Source organism: Lepus europaeus, chromosome 18 (assembly GCF_033115175.1).
Source record: "Lepus europaeus isolate LE1 chromosome 18, mLepTim1.pri, whole genome shotgun sequence".
NCBI lineage: Eukaryota > Metazoa > Chordata > Mammalia > Lagomorpha > Leporidae > Lepus > Lepus europaeus.
In genome coordinates, this window is record NC_084844.1 from 34,152,384 (window position 1) to 34,176,971 (window position 24,588).

Consider the following 24,588-nt stretch of genomic DNA (forward strand, 5'->3'; position numbering starts at 1 on the left):
TGTTATGGCCTAGAAAAGCAGCAGAAAATGGCCCAAGTCCTTGGGTCCCTGCACCCATGTCAGAGACCCAGAAGAGGCTCCTGGCTTCTGGCTTTGGATCAGTGCAGCTCCGGCCATTGCGGCCAGTTAGGGAGTGAACCAACGAATGGAAGACCTATCTCTCTCTATCTTTACCTCTCTCTATAACTCTTTCAAATAAATAAAATAAATCTTTAAAAATAAATAAATAAATAATAAGTAGGGAGACTGAAATACATATACACACAAAAACTGACAAACAGCAGAAAAATGCTCCTCTAATTTCATTTGTATGTTTTCATAGAGAAAGAACAATTATAATAATATAGGCTAACAGAGAACAAAGGTATTACTGAAATACAACAGGGACGATCTAAAATAGCTTTTGAAAGCTAGCTCACGCTGCTGAGCATTAGCAGGCGGAAGGTTCAGGGGGAAAATGTAAGGTCATCACAGAGAAGCCAGTTTATTACTTCAGCTAGGTTTTGTGGCAGACCACAAGTCACATTCTGGCACTCCCACCAATAATGTGACCATATATGCAATCAACATTTTCAAAATGAAATTATATACCAATATATGTAAAGGGGGAATTTCAAAATATTTGTGGAAAATGTATATTATAGGCCGGCGCCGTGGCTCAACAGGCTAATCCTCCGCCTTGCGGCACCGGCACACAGGGTTCTAGTCCCGGTCGGGGCTCCGGATTCTGTCCGGTTGCCCCTCTTCCAGGCCAGCTCTCTGCTGTGGCCAGGGAGTGCAGAGGAGGATGGCCCAAGTGCTTGGGCCCTGCACCCCATGGGAGACCAGGAGAAGCACCTGGCTCCTGCCATCGGATCAGCGCGGTGCGCTGGCCGCAGCACGCCAGCCGCGGCGGCCATTGGAGGGTGAACCAACGGCAAAAGGAAGATCCTTCTCTCTGTCTCTCTCTCTCACTGTCCACTCTGCCTGTCTAAAAAATTAAAAAAAAAAAAAAATTAAAAAAAAAAGAAAATATATATTATAAAAAACTGTGCATAGATATCAATTTTTACAACAAAATAAACTTACCTTTTAATTTCATTTCCCATTAATATTTTGAAGTATTCATTTAGTACAAACATTTTGCCTCTCTTTTAATTACTATAGCATGCTCTTTTACATTTTGAATAACCAAAATGTATATAAATATTCCTTTTTATGATAGGTCAGAACATTTTATTAACTATACAAAAAGCAAACAGATGCAAAACAGTGTTAAGTGACACCTTTACCTGAAATTACAAGATTGTGTGTGTGTGTGTGTGTATGTGTTTCTAAAATCCTTTATTCACATTCCATCATTCTGACTGAACATCATTCATATAATATCTGCCTTTCTTATTTCCTCTCATTTGGAAACCATCATTATCCAAACACTCAAGCCAAACCTCTTTCTCCTTCACCAGCCCCCAAATCTGGAAGCTAAGTGTTAACAAGGTATTTTCCTAAATTTCTTTGGAATTGATCGCTTCTCCATTCAAATTCTCTTTTGCAATTCTATTTCTTCATGGGTCTGGCATGTGAGATTTTAATTGCTCTGCTGCAGTTTTCTCTTCTTCAGTCAGTGGTGACAGCTAAAAAACAAATGAAAATCTTTATTTCAAGATCCTTTAAAGAGTACTGAAGTAGTTAAATTCTCGTTCATTATACCAATAAATGTTCCATAACCTTATTTTTTTAATATTTATTTTATTTATTTGAAAGACAGAGCTAAAGAGAGAGGTAGAGACAGAGAGGTCTTCCATCCACTGGTTCACTCCCCAAATGGCCACCAGGACTGGAGCTGCGCAGATTCAAAGCCAGGAATTTCTTCCAGGTCTCCCACGGAGGTGCAGGGGCCAAAGCACTTGGGCCATCTTCTATTGCTAGCCTAGGCCATAGCAGAGAGCTGGATTGGAAGAGGAACACCCGGGACTAGAACTGGCGCCCATATGAGATGCCGGCGCTTCAGGCCAGGGCTTTAACCTGTTGCGCCACAGCGCCAGCCCCCATAAGCTTATTCTATACATGTAATCATAAATTTAGGAAGGGAAAGGGAAAGAATAGATATTTGAGTATCCATATGTAAGGTCCTATGATGTCTAAGTTTCCAAAGAACTTGCACTTAAACAAGACCAAGAAATCAGACAATTTAAGGACTGTACAGAACAAAGAAGTCCTCTTTGGATGCCATATTCTAAAAGTATTTTTGAGGAAGAGATGTGAACAAAAACTGTCTGGAAATTTGCTCAAAGAAGTGGAGACTTGGACTAAATTTTGAAGAATAAATAAAATGCGTTTAGCTGCAAATAGAAACATTTCAAAATAGATAAGTAAAATTTATGAACATTACACAATAATTTCAGAAGACAGACTTCAAGGCTGACTCATTCAGCAGCTTAACAACACAAGGAACTCATCAGTTTTTCCATCTCACAGCTGACTGTCCTTGAGGATGGCTTGACTCTCAAACTAACAAAATGGCTCTAAAAATGCTAGGTACACAACTATATAAAATATCCAGGGGCCGGCGCTGTGGCGCAACAGGTTAACACCCTGGCCTGAAGCCTAGGCATCCCATATGGGTGCCAGTTCTAGTCCCAGCTGCTCCTCTTCGATCCAGCTCTCTGCTATGGCCTGGATAGCAATGGAAGATGGCCCAAATCCTTGGGCCCCTGCACCCGCATGGGAGACCCAGAGGAAACTCCTGGCTCCTGGCTTCAGATCGGTGTAGCTCCGGCCGTTGCAGCCATCTGGGGAGTAGATCAGGGGATGGAAGACCTCTCTCTCTCTCTCTACCTCTTTCTATAACTCTGACTTTCAAATAAATAAAAATAAATCTTTAAAAAATATATGCAGAAGAAAAAAAGCAGTTTTCTCTGCCTAAGGTTCTCTCCAGTGAGGAAACTTCCTAATTACCTACTTCAAATTTTCCCTCCTCACATGTCATTTGAGTAACAAACTCATTCCTTAACCACTGTTAGCGAAAGGAAAATCCATACCCCTTGCTAATGGAGTACATCTCTGGAGATAAGGGTAGGCCCACCTTCACCTCAAGCACATGATTGTGAGGAATGACACATATCTCAATAAAACACTATGGTAGGCAGGAAAGGTAACAGATGCTAAAAAATATAAATAAATAAAACAGCCAGCCAACAGTATCAACCAAAAGCAGGAAAGTATAAAAGCAGAAAGAAGGGAAGCTAAAGGCATTTGTAAAGGATTTTCCCAGAACACCAACAAGCTGGCTGAAACAAAGGGTTATGTGGGGAAATAACAGAAAGTACAACCCAAAAATCACTCTAGTTACTAATCTGCCTAACTATATAGGTCATCTCTAGAGAGACTGCCAAATCTGGAACACACCAGACCTACAGAATCAGAATCTGTGGGGCAGTGCTGTCCAATAAAATTTTCCATCATGCTGGAAATATTCTATATCTGCACTACGCAATCAGTAGATGAAGAACTGACTTTTCAATTTTATTTAATTTCTTTAAATCTATTTATATAGTCACATGCGGCTCTTGGACAGCCTAGTTCTAAAACAATTGCAGGGGCTGGCATTGTGCTGAAGTGAGTTAAGCTGCTGCTTGTGATGCCAGCATCCTATATCAGAGACCCAGTTCAAGTCCCAGCAACTGCACTTCCAATCCAGAATTCTGCTAATGTGCCCGGGAAGGCAGCAGATGATGGTACAAATGTTTGGGCCCCTGCCACGTGTGTGGGAGACAAGGATGAAGTTCTTGGCTCCTGGTTTCAACCTCGTCCAGCCCTGGTTGTTGGGGCTCTTTAGGGAATGACCCATCAAACGGAAGATTTCTCTATATCCCTCCCTCTCTCTGTCACCCTGACTTTCAAATAAATAAGTAAACATTAAAAAAAAATTTTAGGCCAGCACTGCGGCTCACGTGGCTAATCCTCCACTGCGGTGCCGGCACTCCGGGTTCTAGTCCTAGTTGGGGCGCCGGTTCTGTCCCGGTTGCTCCTCTTCCAGTCCAGCTCTCTGCTGTGGCCCAGGAGGGGAGTGGAGGATGGCCCAAGTGCTTGGGCCCTGCACCTGCATGGGAGACCAGGAGGAAGCACCTGGCTCCTGGCTTCGGATCAGCGCAGCGCTAAGCCGTAGCGGCTATTTAGGGGGTGAACCAACAGAAGGAAGACCTTTTCCTCTCTCTCACATTGTCTAAATCTGCCTGTCAAAAAAAATTTTTTAAAAAAAAGGAATTCCAGATTCTGTGATTTTGATATGCAGCTGGTTTCACCATCAACTGCCATTTGCCCGACATGTTCATATGAATAAAATAAAAACCAACTATACTTTATACAAGTCAAACAGAATTTCTCTCTTTTACTCCAAAAAAGGGAAAGTATGTTATTCTGGTAAGACTTGCTTGTTCTCAGTGAATCCATATTATTCCTTGTGATCACTGTGCAAGACTTTTTAGATCATCTGTTTGTTTAATAAATCCTCAAAGAATTTTTTCCACAGATTAAGGCTGATTCATTAGCCCAAAGATTATAGAAGTTTTTCTTCTCTAACACAAATGTTTTGGTGCCATCATTGGGATATTATACGTTCTTTTAATCTCTTTTTTCTATTTATTGTCATAGTATTGTTTTGGAATTTGATTTTTTTTTTCTTTCAGTGTAATTTTAGTCCTTTTTTTTTTTCTCCATTTGGTGGTCACCTTTATAATTATTTTTAATATCAGCTAAGAGGAAGAAACAAATATGAATTCCCTCTTTCCTACCACTTTTCCTATTCTCAGCTCCTATTTATTATTTAATATTATCAGGTGTTCTTTTTGAGTACTACCAATTCCCATACATTTTCTACCCTTCCAAATGAAAAAACTATTCTCCTTGATAAAGATTATAACAAGATAATACCTGAACAGTTTTACTTTCTGTTATTTATAAACAAGGTGCCATTCTCCCTAAGCAGACTTTTGCTTTTTCTTTTTTTTTTTTTTTTTTTTTTGGTTAGTTAATAGTCCCAAAATAATTTTAAAGTCCATTTTATTTTTTTAAGATTTACTTATTTATTTGTACAAAGAGGCAGAGGCAGAGAAAGGCAGAGAGAGAGAGAGGTTTTCCATACGCTAAAAGGCAGCAATGGCCAGAGCTCAGCCGATCCGGAGCCAGGAGCCAGGAGCCAGGAGCTTCCTCAGAGTCTCCCATGCGGGTGCAGGGGTCCATCACTTGGGCCATCTTCCACTGCTTTTTCTTTTCTTTCTTTCTTTTTTTTTTTTTTTTTTTTTTTTGACAGGCAGAGTGGACAATGAGAGAGACAGAGAGAAAGGTCTTCCTTTTCCGTTGGCTCACCCTTCCAATGGCCACTGGGGCCGGCGCACTGCGCTGACCCGAAGCCAGGAGCCAGGTGCTTCTCCTGGTCTCCCATGCAGGTGCAGAGCCAAGGACTTGGGCCATCCTCCACTGCACTCCCGGGCCATAGCAGAGAGATGGACTGGAAGAGGAGCAACTGGGACAGAATCCGGCGCCACGACCGGGACTAGAACCTCGGGTGCCGGCGCTGCAGGTGGAGGATTAGCCTATTGAGCCACAGGGCTGGCCAATCTTCCACTGCTTTTAACAGAGAGGTGGATCGGGGGCTGGCGCTGTGACACAGTGGGTTAATGCCCTGGCCTGAAGCGCTGGCATCCCATATGGGCGCCGGTTTGAGACTGGGCTGCTCCACTTCCTGTCCAGCTCTCTGCTATAGGCTGGGAAAGCAGTAGAAGATGGTCCAAGTCCTTGGGCCCCTGCACCCACGTGGCTCCTAGCTCCTGGCTTTGGATCGACACATATGAGACACGGAGACATCTCATTCTTTTCAATAATCCAAACTGAGTACTGAGTTTCAAAATACCAATTGCTAGGGGTTTACCTTTCAAAGCAGCACTAAAATCTAAAACTAAACAAATCCAACTTATCAACATTACCTCCAAGTCTGTTTGCTTTTGGAGTTCTTGTATCATGGTCATAGTCTTATTCATAGTAGCACAAATGCGGTTTTTAGTCTCTTTCTGCTCAGCAGCAATTGGTTTAAAGCGTGCATACAAAGTTTGATATCGAGACTTTATCGCTGACATTTCCTTTAAGAGTGTAACTGGATTTTTCTATATCAAGAAAAAAGTTAATTATGTATATTAAATCATGGGAAGGAAAACTTAAAACTTTTTAAGAATTAAAATATATACAACATATTCTATCATCCATTTAATTGAACACTGCTGAGTACTTAATTATGAAACTGTAAAACAAAGGATGGGAGATGCAGGAACAAGGAAATTTAAGATTTAGGTTCTATTGTCAATGAATTTCTAGCCTGAGAACAGAAATAACCCACAAAAATAATGAGAAATATTAAAGACCAAAGACACATTAGATATCTCAGATTTGACATACAGTTCACAATCATTTATTATATATTATTTCTACAATTGAATTTTGTAAATACTATCCAGAAGAATATCAGATACTATTTGACTTGTTCTTTAAAATAATACAACTTCAAAACACTTATAAAATATACTATATTAGGGATAAAGCATGTAAAAATTCCAATTTATTTACATACTTACAAAATGCAAAATACGAACTCTACCTTACAATGATTTTTCAAATTCATTTTCTAATGACATATCTAATATTCATTCTAATCATCAATATCTAATATCAATATTCATTCTACTATCTAGCTACTATTCCATAAGATATTTCAATTGTATTCTTTCTGCCACATAATACTGTAATTTTTTTTTCTTTTTAATACTGTAATTTTTTATTCCCTGATGGTTTCTGGCTATTCCAATTTTTTACCACTCCCTCCAATACCCATCTGTTTGTTCTTGGCACATTACCTACCTCACCAACTTCTATGCCAGGAAGACAGAAACCATCCAGAAGAGACTCCATTTTTGGCTATTCATCCCCAAATGAAAACACCTATGAACATTCTCATCTTTATTCAAAGTCTAACAATACCACTATTGTTTCTTCCCCATATTCTCTGTAACTTTAAATTTCCTGTATTTCAACATTTTTTTTCTCTTTTCCGACAGGCAGAGTGGATAGTGAGAGAGAGAGAGACAGAGAGAAAGGTCTTCCTTTTTGCCGTTGGTTCACCCTCCAATGGCCGCCGCGGCCAGCGCATCTCGCTGATCTGAAGCCAGGAGCCAGGTGCTTCTCCTGGTCTCCCATGCGGGTGCAGGGCCCAAGCACTTGGGCCATCCTCCACTGCCTTCCCGGGCCATAGCAGAGAGCTGGCCTGGAAGAGGGGCAACCGGGATAGAATCCGGCACCCCAACCGGGACTAGAACCGGGTGTGCCGGCACCGCAAGATGGAGGATTAGCCTGTTAAGCCACGGCACCGGCCTTCAACATTATTTAAATCTCTCTCTATAAAGACTTGAAAAACATACATTAGGCAGGCATTTGGCCTTAAAGTTGAAACACCAGTTGGGACATTTGCATCCCATATTGAAGTCCCTGGGATAGAGTCCTAGATCCACTCCTTATTCCAGCTTTCTGCAAATGTGTACCCTGGGAAACAGCCAGTTGGTTCAAGAAGTTGGTTCTCTGCCACTCACGTGGGATATTTGAACTCACTTCCCGGCTCCTAACTCTTGGATTTGGCCTGGCTCAGCTTTAGCTGATGTGAGTTCTATCTGCCTGCCTCTATGCCTCAAATAAAAAAAAAAAAAAATTTAAATACACAAAGACACAGATACTCAGACCATGTCCTCCTGTCCCTATACTGGGAGAGGGATGGTGGTGGTAAAATTAACTCCTTATCTTGATTCTGTTGTCACTGAAAAACAAATTTCATTTTTTTAAAAATATTAATTTATGGCCAGTGCCGTGGCTCAACAGGCTAATCCTCCGCCTTGCGGCGCCGGCACACAGGGTTCTAGTCCTGGTTGGGGTGCTGGATTCTATCCCGGTTGCCCCTCTTCCAGGCCAGCTCTCTGCTATGGCCCGGGAAGGCAGTGGAGGATGGCCCAAGTCCTTGTTCCCTGCACCCGCATGGGAGACCAGGAGAAGCACCTGGCTCCTGGCTTCGGATCAGCGAGATGCGCCGGCCACAGCGGCCATTGGAGGGTGAACCAATGGCAAAAAGGAAGACCTTTCTCTCTGTCTCTCTCTCTCACTATCCACTCTGCCTGTCAAAAATTTTAAAAATAAATAAATAAATAAAAATAATAAAAAAGTATTTAAAAAATATTAATTTATTTATTTGAAAGGCAAAGATAAAGAGGAGGAGAGACAGAGAGAGAGGTCCTCTATCCTCTGGATCATTTCCCAAATGGCTGTAACAAATGGGGATAGGCCAGGCTGAAACCAGGAGCCAGAGGCTTCTTCCAGGGCTCCCATGTGGATGCAAGGGCCTAGGAACATGGGCCATATTTCCACTGCTTTCCCAGGAGTATTAGCAGGGAGCAGGATCAGAACTGGATCAGCCAAGACTCTAACCGGAGCCCACACAGGATGACAGTGCTGCAGGCTGCTGCTTAATCTGCTGTGTCACAGTGCCAGCCCCCCAGTTTCATTTTTTAAAATTTATTTATAAGGGGGCCGGTGCTGTGGCATAGAGGGTTAAAGCCGCCACCTGCAGTCCCGTCATCCCATATGGGCGCTGGTTCGAAACCCGGCTGCTCTACTTCGAATCCAGCTCTCTGCTGTGGCCTGGGAAAACAGTAGAAGATGGCCCAAGTCCTTGGGCCGCTGCTACCACATGGGAGACCCAGAAGAAATTCCTGGCTACAGCTTGTAACTATGCCTTTGAAATAAATAATTAAATCTTTTTTTAAAATGTATTTATTCAGAGATATGGCATATAGGTTAACCTCCACCTGCAGCACCAGCATCCCATATAGGTGCTGGTTCGAGTCTCGGCTGCTCCACTTCCAATCCTGCTCTCTGCTGATGGCCTAGGAAAGCAGTGGAAGATGGCCCAAGTCCTTGGGCCCCTGCACCAAAATGGGAGACCTGGAAGAAGCTCCTGGCTCCTGGCTTCGGTTCGGCCTAGCTCCGGCCATTGCAGCCATTGGCTCTCCCTCTCTCTCTCTCTAACTCAGCCTTTCAAATAAATGAATGTCTTCAAAAAAATTTATTTCTTTATTTGAGAGGTAGAGTTACAGACAGCGAGAGGGAGAGAGAGAGGGAGAGGCAGAGAGAGAGATAGACAGACAGACAGACAGACAGAAATCTTCCATCCGCTAGTTCACTCTCCAAATGGCTACAATGGCCAGAGCTGGGCAGATCCAAAGGAGCTTCTTCCGGGTCTCCCGCGTGCATGCAGGGGCCCAAGCACTTGCACCATCTTCCACTGCTTTCCCAGGCCACAGCAGAAAACTGGATCGGAAGAGAACCAGCCGGGACTAGAACCAGCATCTATAACAGATGCTGGCAACACAGGCAACGGATTAACCTACTGTGCCACAGTACCAGCCCCAATAAATAAGTCTTTTTAAAAAATATTTATTTGAGGCCGGCGCCGTGGCTTAACAGGCTAATCCTCCACCTTGCGGCGCTGGCACACCGGGTTCTAGTCCCGGTTGGGGCGCCGGATTCTATCCCGGTTGCCCCTCTTCCAGGCCAGCTCTCTGCTATGGCCCGGGAAGGCAGTGGAGGATGGCCCAAGTGCTTGGGCCCTGCACCCGCATGGGAGACCAGGAGAAGCACCTGGCTCCTGGCTTCAGATCAGCGAGATGCGCCAGCCGCAGTGGCCATTGGAGGGTGAACCAACGGCAAAAAGGAAGACCTTTCTCTCTGTCTCTCTCTCTCTCTCACTATCCACTCTACCTGTAAAAAAAAAAAAAAAATTATTTGAGATCCAGAGTGACAGAGAAGGAAGGAGTAACAGAGAGATCCTCCATCTGCTGTTCCACTCCCCTAGATCCTGCAGTAGCCACGGCTGGAGCAGACCAAAGCGAGGAGCCCAGAACTTCCCTTAAGTCTCCCATGTGGGTGGCAGGTACCCAAGCACCCAGGCCACCTGCCTTCCCAAGGAAGATGGATTGGAAGCGCAGGAGCAAGGACATGAACTGACACTTCCATATGGTATGCAGGGTTTGCATGCAATGGCTAACCCATTGCACCACAATACCCACTACAATTTCATTTTTCTCACTTCAAATTTGTCACCAAGCTTTGTAAACCTATGGTATTATTCCTCAGTTTAACACCCCATAGACTCATATCCTTTACCAAATTATTTGAAACAATCAAAATATCAAGTTTGGGGCTGGCACTGTGGTGCAGTGGGTGAAAGCCCCAGACTAAAGCGCCAGCATTCCATATGGGCCCCAGTACTAATCCCGGTTGCTCCTCTTCGTATCCAGCTCTCTGCTATGGCCTGGGAAAGCAGTAGAAGATGGCCTAAAAGCTTGGGCCCCTGCACCCACATGGGAACGCTGGAAAAAGCTCCTGGATCCTGGCTTCGGATTGGTTCAGGTCTAACCATTGCGGCTGTTTGGGGAGACTGTAACTCAGTCTTTCAAATAAATAAATCTTTAAAAAAAAAAAGTTTCAGAGAAAGGTAGAGACAGAGAGAGAGAGAGTCTTCCATCCGCTGGTTCACTCCCCAGATGGCCGCAACAGCTGAACTGCGCTGATCCAAACCCAGGAGCTTCTTCCGGGTCTCCCACGTGGGTGCAGGGGCCCAAGGACTTGGACCATCTTCTACTGCTTTCCCAGGCCATAGCAGAGAGCTGGATCAGAAGAGGAGCAGCAGGGCACTAGAACCGTCACTCATATAGGATGCCGGCACTTCAGGCCAGGGCATTAACCCGCTGAGCCACAGCACCGGCCCCAACTCTAGCTTTCAAATAAATAAAAATAAATCTTTAAAAAGAAAAAAAAAGGATCAATCTTACTATACGGCATATAATCTTTGACTCTTCAGCCTTTCTTTAATTCTTTCCTGTTCCATCTTCTTAAACTGAACCTTTTTAAAAATATTTATCTATTTATTGGAAAGCCAAAGGTACAGAGAAAGAAAGAGAGAGAGAGAGAAAGAGAGAGAGAGAGTTTCCAACCCCTAGTTCACTCCCTACATGGCCGCAACAGCCAGGAGGTTCATCTGGTCCCCCATGTGGGTGCAGGGGCCCAAGGACTTGGATCATCTTCCACCTGACACAGATCTGACTGTTGTAGCCACTTGGGGAAAGATGCAGCAAATGGAAGATCTCTCTCTTTTTCTGTCACTATGCCTTTCAAATAAATAAATGAATATTTTAAAAAACTATTGACTTTTATGCAGAGTGACTGACACCTCCAAATCATAAACGGTTCTGGAATGAGGAAATACAGCTAAACAAAAGTATATGTATGTAACATGTGGGTATGAGTATATAACACACTCTCCAAAGTGGTTGCCATATAGTAATGTTCAATTAATATTTATTACCAGGGCTGGCGCTGTGGCATACTTGGTTAAACCTCCACCTGGTGCACTGGCTATGGCAAACTAGGTTAAATCTCTGCCTGCTGTGTTGGTATCCCATGTGGGTAAACGCTCGAGTCCCAGCTGCTCCATTTCTAATCCAGCTCTCTGCTGATAGCCTGGGAAAGCAGTAGAAGACAGTCAACATCCTTGGGCCACTGCATCCACATGGGAGACCTCTAACTCTGCCTTTCAAATAATAAATAAATAAATCTTTAAAAAATTTGGGGAGTGAACCAGTGGACGGAAGACCTCTCTCTCTGCCTCTGCCTCTTTCTAACTCTGCCTCTGCCTCTAACTCTACCTTTCAAATAATAAATAAATAAATCTTAAAAAAATAGACCAGGCTCTCCTCAAAACTTTCATTAAAAAAACATATATACTGGTGCTAGTTAAGACGCCTGCATCCCCTATCACCCATATCAACATGCCTAGGCTGGATACCCACCCTCGGCTCCAGATGCTAGATTCCTGATAATATATTTACCACAATTTTTTTTAAACAATAATGGAAAATGGTTTAACTGCTTTAGAAAAGTCTGGTGGTCTGCAGCTGCTGTGGTGGTATAACAGAAAAAACCACCACCTGCAGTACAGGCATCCCATATGGGCGATGGTTTGTGGCCTGGGAGTTCCACTTCCAGTTCAGCTCCCTACTAATGGCCTGAGAAAGCAGCAGATGGCCCAAGTACTTAGACCCCCACACCCATGTGGGAGACCTGGAAGAAGCTCCTGGCTTCTGGCTTCAGCCTGGCCCAGCTCCAGCCACTATGGTCATTTGGGAGTGAACCAGAGGATGAAAGATCTCTATCTCCCTCTCTATAACCCTGATTTTCAAAAATAAATAAATAAATCTTTAAAAAAGGCTATTGGGCCAGCGCCGTGGCTCAACAGACTAATCCTCTGCCTGCGGCGCCGGCACACTGGGTTCTAGTCCCGGTCGGGGCTTCGGATTCTGTCCCAGTTGCCCCTCTTCCAGGCCAGCTCTCTGCTGTGGCCAGGGAGTGCAGTGGAGGATGGCCCAAGTGCTTGGGCCCTGCACCCCATGGGAGACCAGGATAAGTACCTGGCTCCTGCCATCGGCTCAGCGCGGTGCGCCGGCCGCAGCACGCCAGCCATGGCGACCATTGGAGGGTGAACCAACAGCAAAGGAAGACCTTTCTCTCTGTCTCTCTCTCTCTCTCTCACTGTCCACTCTGCCTGTTTAAAAAAAAAAAAAGGCTATTGGGCTACACTAGATAAACCATAAAATTCACCCTTTTAAAGTATGCAATTCAATAGTTTTCAGTATATACATAGAATTGTACAAGTATCACCAAAATCATTTTTGAACATTTCCATACTTATTAGTGCCCATACGTGATGATATCAGAGTAGGCAGTAGCTTAACCACAACACTTGCCACTGTAATATTTCTAGTCTACTGGCAAGTGCTATAGAAGTTAATATTAATGATTGAAGTGGTAAATTAATGTTAACATACAATGCCTGGGGGCAAGCGCCATGGCGCAGGTTAATCCTCCGCCTGCAGTGCCGGCATCCCATATGGGCGCCAGTTCTAGTCCTGGCTGCTCCTCTTCCAATCCAGCTCTCTGCTGTGGCCTGGGAAAGCAGTAAAAGATGGCCCAAGTCCCTGGGCCCCTGCACCCACATGGGAGACCAGGAAGAAGCACCTGGCTTCGGATGGGTGCAGCTCTGGCCGTTGCAGCCATGTGGGGAGTGAACCAATGGAAGGTAGACCTTTCTCTCTGCCTCTCCCTCTCACTGTCTGTAACTCTGTCAAATAAATAAATAAAATCTTTAAAAAAAAAAAAAAAAACATACAATGCCTGGAGAGTGTGCTTTTATTTTCAAGTGCATGTATACTTCCAGTTATGATTTTGTGGCATATAAACACAGTTGATACTTCTAATCAACCTAAACTTGGACTCTAACTACATAATTTTACACAAGAATCACTGTTTATATCACAAAATTTAAAAAACTAATGGTATAGCATCATCTTCCTCAGACAATATCATGACTGCCAGGACTTCTGCCCTAAAAGGGCCACTGACCTAGAGGTAGGTATATTTGGAATTTCAGAGGCTTTCACGGAATTTTGTACCTCTGAACTCAATGATTCTTTGTTTCTTTTAAGATTTATTTATTTATTTGAAAGTCAGAGTTACACAGAGAAGGAGAGGCAGAGAGAGAGAGAGGTCTTCCATCTGAAGGTTCACTCCCTAGTTGGCCACAACAGCCGGGGCTGCGCCGATCCAAAGACAGGAGACAGGAGCTTCTATGCCACAGCACAGGCCCCAATGATTCTTTCTTTAAAGGTTAGAGGGGCAGGCACTGTGGCACAGTAGGTTAATCCTCCACTTGTGGCGCTGGCATCCCATATAGGCGCCAGTTCTAGTCCTGGCTGCTTTACTTTTGATCCAGCTCCCTGCTGATGGCCTGGGAAAGCAGTAAAAGGTGGCCCAAGTCCTTGGGCCCCTGTGCCCATGTGGGAGACCCAGAAGAAACTCCTGGCTCCTGGCTTCGTATTGGCTCAGCTCCGGCTGTTGCAACTATTTGGGAGTGAATCAGCGGATGAATGACCATTCTCTTTCCCTTTCTCTGTAACTCTACCTCTCAAATAAATAAATAAAATGTTTTTTAAACAAATAAAACGTTAGAAAAAAAGGTAGCCACACATTTCACAATTTGTACAGTACACAGTGACTAAGCTTCCAACACAAGATTTTGAGAGCTAACATAGTAATAATATAATAATTGTTATAATTTATTAGTATTAGACAAACTATCCAGAAAACATTTTTATAAAATGTCAGTTAAAGAAGCTTATTAATTTTGTAGATTACCTCGCCTGCTGATTCAGGATGATTAGCCTTGATTTCATATTCCAGCCTGTACTGAATGTAATCCAGATCAGAGTCAGCTTTCTGGAACTAAAGATCAGCACAAGTCATCATTTTGTAAACCAAGCCATACTAGTAAACATGACACTTCATTCCTTCTTTTCACTTAACACTTTTTAGTATTTTAATAATGTGATAACATACTCTGAAAATTTAGACATAAAAAGTATATAAAACATCCATTAGCCATAATACTTGTGCTCTATTTAAAAACTTGAAAACTAGTTAATATTTGAAAAGTCATTGCTCTGCATCTTAGATTTCAAGCCAAAATTAAGACAGTAAGTATGGACTGTCACAGATTAATACATTAAGCAAATAAAGACTTCAAGAATTCTCTAGAGCTGGCGCGTGGCTCAATAGGCTAATCCTCCGCCTTGCAGCGCCGGCACACTGGGTTCTAGTCCCGGTTGGGGCGCCAGAGTCTGTCCCGGTTGCCCCTCTTCCAGGCCAGCTCTCTGCTGTGGCCTGGGAAGGCAGTGGAGGATGGCCCAAGTGCTTGGGCCCTGCACCCCACGGGAGACCAGGAGGAAGCACCTGGCTCCTGCCTTTGGATCAACGCGGTGCGCTGGCCGCAGTGCGCCAGCCACGGCGGCCATTGGAGGGTGAACCAATGGCAAAGGAAGACCTTTCTCTCTGTCTCTCTCTCACTGTCCACTCTGCCTGTCAAAAAAAAAAAAAAAAAAGAATTCTCTAGGATCACAACACTGTCATCAATTATGCAGTTTTTTTTTTTTTAACCTCTGATGGAAAATGTGGTTTTAATTTAAAACAGAAAACCAAAATTGTTAAGATTTATTATTTGACAGCCAGAGTGACACAGAGAAAGGGAGATCCTTCATCTGCTGGTTCACTCCCCAAATGGCTATAACAGCTGGGGCTGGGCCAAGCTGAAACCAAGAGTCAGGAACTCCATCCAGGTCTGCCACATAGGTGGAACAGACCCAAATATTTGGGGCAATCTTCCACTGCTTTCCCAGGAGCATTATCCATATTCTTGAGGTCTGTTGTATCTGTACAGTAGGAATACTATATTATGTGCTATTGTGCATATCTTCCCAACTCCACTCTGAAAACCATCATGCTGGTAGGTGGAATTGACAGGGTAGAAATGGCCAAATACAATCCCCACTCTGAATTTGCCGTTAAATATTTATATTCATACCACTGCTTTCAAACAAAATTTCAGGGGCTGGCACTGTGGCTCACTAGGTTAATCCTCCGCCTACGGCGCCGGCATCCCATAGGGCGCCGGGTTCTAGTCCCGGTTACTCCTCTTTCAGTCCAGCTCTCTGCTGTGGCCCAGGAGTGCAGTGGAGGATGGCCCAAGTGCTTGGGCCCCTGCACCCGTATGGGAAACCAGGAAGAAGCACCTGGCTCCTGGGTTCAGATCGGTGCAGCACCAGCCGTAGCACTAGCCGTAGCAGCCATTTTGGGAGTGAACCAAACGAAGGAAGACCTTTCTCTCTGTCTCTCTCTTCTGTCCATAACTCTGTCAAATAAAAAAAAAAATTTTTTTTTAAATTTCAGATCTCCATACCCCTTTAAGTTATCTACCCACTTCTATTTAGAAAATATTTCAGGGGCCAGCCTTGTGCCATAGGGTATAAAGCCTCTGCCTGCAATGCCAGCATCCCATAAGGGCATGCCAGTTCCTAGCCTGGTTCCTGTCCCAGCTGTTATGCTTTCAATCCAGCTACCTCCTAATGCACCTGGGAAGATCAGCAGAAGACAGCCCAAGTAATAGCACCTGCTACCCACATGGAAGACCCGGCATGGTGCTCCTGGCTCCTGATTTCAACCTGGCCTAGCCCAATTAGTTGCGGCCATTTGTGGAGTGAACCAGCAGATGAAAGATCTCTTTCACAAAAATTAATAAAGCTTTCTTAAAAAAGAAAATGTTTTGGGAACAGCGCTGTGGTGCAGTGGGTTAACTCCCTGGCCTGAAGTGCTGGCATCCCATATGGGTGCTGGTTCAAGACCCGGCTGCTCCACTTCGATCCAGCTCTCTGCTATGGCCTAAGAAAGCAGCAGAGGACAGCCCAAGTTCTTGGGCCCCTGCACCTGCGTGGGAGACCTGGAAGAAGCTCCTGGCTTCAGATTGGCGCAGCTCCAGCTGTTGCGGCCAATTGGGGAGTGAACCATCAGAGGGAAAACCTCTCTCACTCTGCCTCTCCTCTCTCTGTGTAATTCAAATAAATAAATAAAGCTTTAAAAAAAGAAAGAAAATGTTTCAGAGAAAATATACAATTTTAAACAATTTTATCCCTTGATGGGCACTTGGGTTACTTCTACCTTTTTGCTATTGGAATAATGCTCCTATGAATGCGAGTATACAAATATTTCTTTAAGACTGTTTTCAATTCTTTTGCAGATATACATAGAAGTAGAATTGCTAGAACATATGGATTTCTGTTTTTAAGTTTCTGGAAACAGAGTTACAAGAGAGAGAGGGAGACAGAAAGATCTTCCACTGCTTTCCCAAGCACATTAGCAGGGAGCTGGATCATAAGTGAAGCAGCCAGGACTCAAACCAGCAGCCATATGGGATGCCAGTGCTGCAGGTGGCAGGTTAGCCCGCTATGCCACAACACCACCACCACTACTACCACCCCACTCTGCTTCTGACCCAGCTCCCCACTAATGCACTGGGAAGGCAATGAAAGATGGCCCAAAGACCTGGGTCCCTGATACCTATGTGGAGACCAGATGGAGTTCCTGGCTCCTGGCTTTTACCTGGTCCAGATCTCACTGTTGCAGCCATTTGTGCCATGAACTAGCAGTTGGAAAGTCTTTGTCCCGCCCTCCCTTTCTCTGTTGCTCTGCCTTTCAAATAAATAAATACATCTTTAAAAAAAAAAAAAAAAAGTCCAAATACTAATACATGGAAGGGGGAGGTCCTTTTAAAAATTCATGGAATATGGTATTATGTTTCTTTTGGAATGAAAAAAAAATTTAATCCATGCATTGTTTTTTCTTAGATTTATTTATTTGAAAGGCAGAGTTACAAAGAGATAGAGGCAGAGAGGTGTTTCATCCGCTGGTTCACTCCCCAAATGGCTGCAACAGCCAGAGTTGGGCAGATCAGACGCAGGAGCTTCTTCCAGGTCTCCCACATGGGTGGAGAGGCCCAAGCACTTGGGCCATCTTCTACTGCTTTCCCAGGCCATAGCAGAGAGCTGGTTTGGAAGTGGAACAGCCGGAACTCCAATCAGCACCCATATGAGATGCTGGCACTGCAGGTGGTGGCTTTACCTGCTATGCCACAGAAGCAGCCCCACTGCATTGTTTTTTTCATAGTACAGCTTTATCACAAACTTTCTGAAGATCACTCATATGCATGGATTTCAATTTTTCTGCACCAAATAAACTTATCTTTAATTTCATTTCCTTAACAAACTTTTGAAGTACCTTCATACATACAACAACATAAATGAGTTTAGTGCAAGAACCCAATCACAGAAGGCTATACACTGTCTGATTCAATTTATAGGCAATTCTAGAAGAAAAACTAGATCAGTGGTTGCCAAGGAGTTTCAGAAGAGGCTGACTGAAAAGGGGCACAAAGGAACATTTTCAGGTAATGGAATGTTCTAAATCCTGACTGTGGTAGTAGTACATGACTGTATGCATTTGACAAAACTCATCAAAATACACACTTAGTATTAGTGAGTTTTATTGTATATAAATTATATCTCCACAAAACTCATTATTTAAAGAAAAAAAAAACAAGTGAAGCATTCATACATCTCATAATAACAAAAATAAACTTTCAATTATTTTTAAGTTTCAAATTCAAGCATTTTCTACACAATAAACAAAATTAGCACCAATTAAGACTTGGAGCAAGTTACCATAAGAAATAGCAGAGATTGTTTTCATCACTTATTAATTCCTGATAAAACCTAAGATTTGCCAGAACCCATCCAAATCTGTTATAGAAAGAAGCAAATTACAGAGCACAAGACAAAACATAACAACTTAAGATATAAAAACTATTTTTTCAGTGTTTCAAAATACAGTACAGTACTTAGCTTTTAGATAGTTTAAAAGTTTTTAAATTATGACTTTCTTGAAAAACACTGTTGGTAATAAAAGTATACAGCGATTTTTAGCAACAAAGTTTTGTGATAAATTATTCACAAACACTGAAGGAAGAAGTAAAACAAGAACAAAAATTATGGTGTGCATCCTGCTTTCAGATGCTTTGACAATACTATTGCACTGCTAGCTGTAAAGTACAGTAGTGCAATAAAGTCAGAGCATTCGTTAGCAGTAACAAGTAGGGGGAAAAAAATCTTGCATCAGTTGAAGCTTCAGTGAAAACAAAATGCTATTTTGGACGGAAGACACTCAAAACCTAAAAAAGTTTGTATCAGTGTTTAGGGGGAAAACAGGTATGACTTAAATGTCAAAGAGATATTTTTCTGATGACTATAATCAACATACAAGCAGATACACGCATAGATATAGAAAGGAAGTTTGTAAATATGTCCTAAGCCTTATTAGTAGTAATTAATATATTAGCAATACCTTAAGATTAGTAGTAACAAAAGCAGCTATAATTACTAAGGCAAAGGTGTTAAAAATATTCCTGTTTTCTATTGTGATATTTTCTTAGCTCCTTCTCCAAGATAATCGGTTAAATGTCATATAAAATGAGTCCTTTGAATAAGAGTATCAAAGAAAAGCAAACATAAGTTTCTCAATCTCTGTATACTCAATCTATCACTCTGGAATTGTAAACACAACACCAAAAAAAAATTTTTTTTTAAAATCTTATGGCTTTTTACCTCTAGATTTTACTGATGGAAGAGCCAGTCAAGGAATCAATGTATTCTAAACAGGAAAACATTAGCCCAACTTAACTGAATACTTTGGAAGGAAATTTTAAAATCCCTGTTAACTCCTAAAATAAATATAAGAGAAGAACATATCCATTCCCTTCAAACTTAGTCAGATGTAAATCCAGAAACAGAATAGTATCACACCATATCACATTGCACTACCTTTTGTGTACAATCACTAGTGACTGGTGCCACAAAAGAAGGACACTAGACAAATACCCATCAATAAGTGAAGGGAAGAAAGTCAGAGAACAAAGGTTACACTACAATGAGCTTATTCCCCCATTAGTAATGTTGATTGATGCAAAAATACATTTCCATTATTTCCACCAACCTCCCCTTAAATGATTCAGTTCAGCTACTTAGCTGAACTGAGCCTACTAAGAAATGGACTCAAATTCCAAACAGCTGAAACATGAGATTCTTGGCCTCAACTCCTGGGCCACATAACTCAAAATATTACAATTTTTAAATCTGCTAGCCAACTATCAGGTTTTAAAGACAAATGTTTAATAGATAAATATTTAACTTTCTGAATTAGAAGCTAATACAAACAAGAAACATGAAAAAAATTAAATTAAGAGGATCAGGCTGTCTACAAAACTAGAATAAGAACTTTTTTTTCAAAGTTAATATTCATGCCCTTTTCACCTGTTAAATATTCAATACTGGTTCTGTGGCAAATCCTTTATTTGGGTAATGCAAAGCCCAAAATTAGAAGATTGCACAGGAGATCACTTACGTTTAGAATCTAAGCTGGTTCACAGATAACTTTTTTTCCTAAAAGTACATGGCAAATCTGAAAATGCAAGATCTTTTATTAGCTAGTCAACACAAAGTAGTTAAATAAAAACAATAAATAAAGATCTGAAAACATTTTAATTATGCAAGCAAACCAATAACTTGAAAAATAAAAAAGCTACTAACTTACTTGCAAGTAATATAAGAAAGCAAAGAACCTGCTTTCTTTTTTCCTCTCTTCATAAAAGAATTTTAAAATGACCCAGTAATTTAAACAACGCTTAAAAACTTAAAAGCCTGGCTACTTCATAATTGTCTAAATCCTACTTTTTTTTTTTCAAAATGTTTACTTAATTGTCTTTCCCTAAAAATAAAATTTGCTCATCTAAGGAAGTCTTGTGAGAGTACTGGCCAGAAGAAGTTTAAAAGCTAAGCAACCAATTTGAGGGGGAAAAAATATCTGTTAAAAGCAGAATTAGCATCAGTAAGCCTCCAACATTTAAGCAGGCATATCTACATCTGGAGGGAGGCAACCAGAATGGGAGGGGCAACATTTTATGTCTGCTGCTAGAATCAAACTACAAGACTTAACACAGCTTGTTTGCTTGCTGTTAAAAAAAAAAAAAAAAAAGACAGTAACAATAAAAATAACAAACTTTGAACTAAATGTTCATTCATTTGGAAAGCTAGGGAAAATTCTTCGCTGCCATTTCTCCCCCCCTCCACCTGTCTCCATCCTCACAACCCCTCCACAAAGAAAATTTACACACAAGATGTTAAGAGCAATTTGAAAGCATTCAAATCAACTTTGTGTATGAGAGGCACTTCAATCCGCTAAGACATTGGAAGAAAGAAGATACATCAAGGCATCACATTTTCTGCAGTAGCAGGGGGGGTGAAGATGGTGTCCGTTTCTTCCATCACCAGTACATGTCCTTTCCACAGCAGAAGTTAGAAACTCAAGATTCAGCCTGGAGACAGCAGAGCACAGGCATAAGTGATACCTAAGCAGTAATGCCAGGGGCTGGCCGACGGGTCTTGGATGGAGAAGAAAGAAGTTTCCTTAGTACACGTAATCTTGTTTTTCTTTAACAAACAAAAAAGACCGGCGCTCAAGGATGGGTGCTTCTCCCAAATCCCCCGTTTTTCGAGGCCAGCCCGATCTGAAACAATCGCTAGGGTAGGAGGGACAGGACTGAACAGAGGAACGAAGGAAAAAGCGCGGGCGATCAAGCTGCTGGTCCAGGGACGGAGGGAGGAGATAAAGGGGGAGCGCGGAGGGGCAGCTCCGTCAAGAACACGAGCAGGACAGTCCCCCCAGCTTGGCGGCCTCTCGCAGGCCACACACGCCGGCAACAGCGGGGCCACTTTCCGAGACGGTGGCTCGGCTCCCTACTTTCGCACCTCGAAAGCGGGGTGCCTCCACCGACCCAGTCCCGTCAGCGCCCCGGGAATGGGCTCCCCCTCTCATCCAACGCTTGCCACCTCCGGGCCAAAAAGAAGCGGGTCCAGGGGGCTCCCTTGGCCGCTCGCGAGGTGGGCACTCACGTCCAGCACCCTTTCTCGGGCTGTCTCAGCCCGTCCTCGAGACCTGAACGCCTCAGCCCGGCACCTCCCTCCCCCCTCAGGTTATTCCCCACCCCACCCTCCATCGCCCTTTCTTGGGAGTGTGAACGACCTCTCCCCTTCTTGGGGCCTCTGGGGGAACCATTCCAGCCACTTCTGAGTGGAAACAAGGACAATGCTGCCTGCACCAGGGGCAGCTCCTCGAAGGACAGAAAAGCAAGGGAAAGGAGCGAGCAATCCCAAAGGCCCGCACCCTCAGCATCTCCCGCCATTTCCCTCACGAGTTACCCGGATGTAACCCCTTCCCCCGCGGCGGTTAGGAGCCCAGGCGGCGGCGGCGGCGGCTCCCTTCGGTGCAGGAGGAGGGAACTCGAGTCCGGTCCAGCCTCCGCCACCCAGAGTTTCCGGCCACTCCAAATCGCGGCCCACCTTCGAGGCCACTGAGGAAAAATGAATTACCCGGTAGAACTCCTTCACTTTGCACTCACCATCAGTTCCAGCTTATCGACCTCCGCCTCCATGTTGAATAGTTGACATTCCTCAGACCGCGGCGGCGCTTAAGCTGGAAGCTTTACCAGCACTGAGGGTCTCTATTGGACAGCTGTCACTCAACATCTCGCACTCATTGGCTGCTCCGTTTCCCCGGCGCCCGCCCATTGGCGACCGAGTAACGCCCCTCGGCATGAAACACATTTTCCTGTTGGGCAAAGACACAAAACGCCGCGGGAGGATTGGCTGCCGGACCCATTTTTTTTGCCATTGGTTGCCCCCCCTCTCCTCTACTTTCAATTTTACAGTCGGGGCTCCGCTGAGGAGAGCTTACGGTTGGTGCAAGCGGAAGAAGAGCCAACCAATTACACAAGAGCTTCCACCGACAGCACGGCGGCCGCGACACACCTTCTTTCCTCTCCGGCTTCCCCGCCCCTTCTCGCCCGCCTTCCTCGCATTCATACCAGAAGCGCCTCAACTCTGATTGGTCGGAGCGTGGTGCGCTCCCAGCCAATCACAAGCCAGGCTGTGACCCTCCGCTAGCCGGAGGGCGAATCCCGAAAAGACCGCGTCTGCGATTGGTCCCTCCGTGACAAGGCTTTAATTTTGAATTTTTCCTATGGCGTGCGACAGGCCAGTGCCCGGACTTCATCTCAGCTCCAGGCTCTTAGACTAGTAAGTGCAGGGGCGACTGTCGGCTACCTGGGCTCGCGCCGTCCGTTAGCTGGGCCTGTTGCTGCTTGCGTTCTTATGGCTTAAGGAGGTGAGGACTTTGGCTGGACTCGGGGCAGAGATGGATGCGGAGGTGTGGAGGGGCGGTTTGGGGCTGCGGAAGCAGTGCTAGGCTTGGCTGCATCCCAGCCATACTTCTGTCTATTTATCATCCCGCAAAATATGCTCTTTGCTCATTCTTTTTCCTCCTTGCTACTCAAGCTGGGTCCGCGGACGAGCGGCATCGGCTTCACCTGGTCTCTGGTTACAAATGCAAATTACCGGGCCCCACCCAGACTGATTAAATCGGAATTTGTTATCTTAACGCGGTTCTCCCTTGTGGTTCTGGTGTTCCGGACTGGGACTAGTACTGGGTGATTGCTCGTAGTCCGAATACCGGCTCACTCTCTGTCAATTCTAAAAGCGCGCCCAGCTCATGAGGTGTCTCACACCTGCTGGACGAGGCTTTAGGGCACTGTAATCGCTTTTGACAGACAACACAGGAACTAGAAAAAGCAAGGGTTCCCAGCAGAAGACGTAAAACTAAATGGAAGCAAATACCAGGAATAGCGCTACGGGTGTTTGAGAAGAATCGCTTCAATCGATCATGGAAATCGATTATTTGACTGAAGCCTATTTGTGAGGGAGTGTAAAAGATCCCCATAAAAATGTGCTTTAGAAAACGGTAATGAAATGAACTGTTATTTCCTTCAGTTACTGCCACACCTTGGAAGTTCCCCTGATCAAAGAACGTTTCATATCACAGGGTGTAGTTTTAACAGAAGCAGCACGGCCAACTCCCACCAAAAAACAAAAAACAAAAACAAAAAACCTGTAATTCTTACTCTGTTATTTATTGCATCTTCCAACTGGAAAGTGTTTTGTAGCCATCCTTTAGCCATATAAAGATGTGAACTAAATCCTTCCTGACCAAGATTTCTCAGAATTTAGTTGCGTTAACACATAGTCTCTTAACTAAAAAAAGAAAACACTAGCTGGCTAGCTCCTAGAGGATGATTTTCATTAATTTACTGAATGAAACATTATTTAGTGGCTGCTAGAACTAGCTGCTGGAGAAATAAAAATGAATAAAATATATCCTATTGTTGAAAAGCTTGTAGTTCTGGAGGGTGACAAACATGCAAACAAAATTATAATGGGATAATGGGATAAGCAGGTTAAGTTGCCATCTGCAATGCCAGTACCCCATATGAGCATGGGTTTGAATCCCAGCTGCTCCACTTCCAATCCAGCTCCCTGCTAATGCAGCTGAAAAAGCAACAGAAGACAGCCTTAGTTCTGGGAGCCTGGCCACATGGGAGACCCAAATGGAGTTCCAACCTCCTGGCTTTGGCCTGGACCAGCCCTGGCCTTTGGGGCAACTGGGAGTGAACCAGTGGTTGGAAGAATCTCTTTGTCTGTCACTCTGCCTTTCAAAAAAATTAGATGACCTTTAAAATATATATAATTTAGTTTTTGATGTACTGAAAAGCTTGGGACACCATGGATAGTTTGCTGTTTAGTATACTGCTCATCATTCGAGGAGATAAGGCTGCAACGTTGTGGGAAGCTTTGAAAGGCATGCTCAGGAATTTGGATTTTATTTGATGGATAAGGAAACCGTCAAATACTTTTAAGAAAGGGAATATTGGAGTCAGACTTTGTTTTAAAATACTAATTCTGGTAACAATCTGGGAAATGAAGTGTAGAAAGAATGGCCAAAGGCAGGAGGATCCTTTAAGGAACATTCAGATAAACCCAGACTGAGAAATATTCTCAAAACAGCTGGCCGGGACTCAAATATAAATTTGAAGAAGCAAATACATATATAAAAAGCCTAGGGAACTGTTATTAAGTG

The 24,588-nt window shown here is 43.6% G+C and overlaps 2 protein-coding genes across 6 annotated transcripts in view; one reads left to right on the forward strand and one right to left on the reverse strand.

The window, feature by feature from the left end:
- Nucleotides 1-1,306: 1,306 nt before the first annotated feature.
- Nucleotides 1,307-22,126, reverse strand: SKA2 (spindle and kinetochore associated complex subunit 2). 2 transcript variants are annotated; one of them, XM_062175380.1, is made up of 5 exons: nt 22,019-22,054; nt 20,838-20,935; nt 14,320-14,406; nt 5,964-6,140; nt 1,307-1,613 (listed from the first exon to the last, which is right to left on the reverse strand). In XM_062175380.1, exons 2-5 carry the CDS (start codon nt 20,883-20,885, stop codon nt 1,545-1,547), a joined length of 381 nt encoding a protein of 126 aa, XP_062031364.1. In that variant the 5' UTR covers nt 20,886-20,935; nt 22,019-22,054; the 3' UTR covers nt 1,307-1,544. The 2 variants fall into 2 exon arrangements, with proteins under 2 accessions (XP_062031364.1, XP_062031365.1); XM_062175381.1 differs by lacking the exon at nt 20,838-20,935 and having other exon boundaries at nt 22,019-22,126.
- A 109-nt stretch (nt 22,127-22,235) lies between these two features.
- The window catches only part of PRR11 (proline rich 11), a 30,964-nt gene continuing 28,611 nt past the window's right edge, over nt 22,236-24,588 (forward strand). For 2 of the 4 annotated variants that reach the window (XM_062175378.1, XM_062175376.1), the window contains exon 1: nt 22,236-22,782. The gene's annotated coding sequence lies outside the window, so the exon portion shown is untranslated. The remainder of the gene's footprint in view (nt 22,783-24,588) is intronic. The other 2 variants (XM_062175379.1, XM_062175377.1) reach the window with 1 other exon arrangement.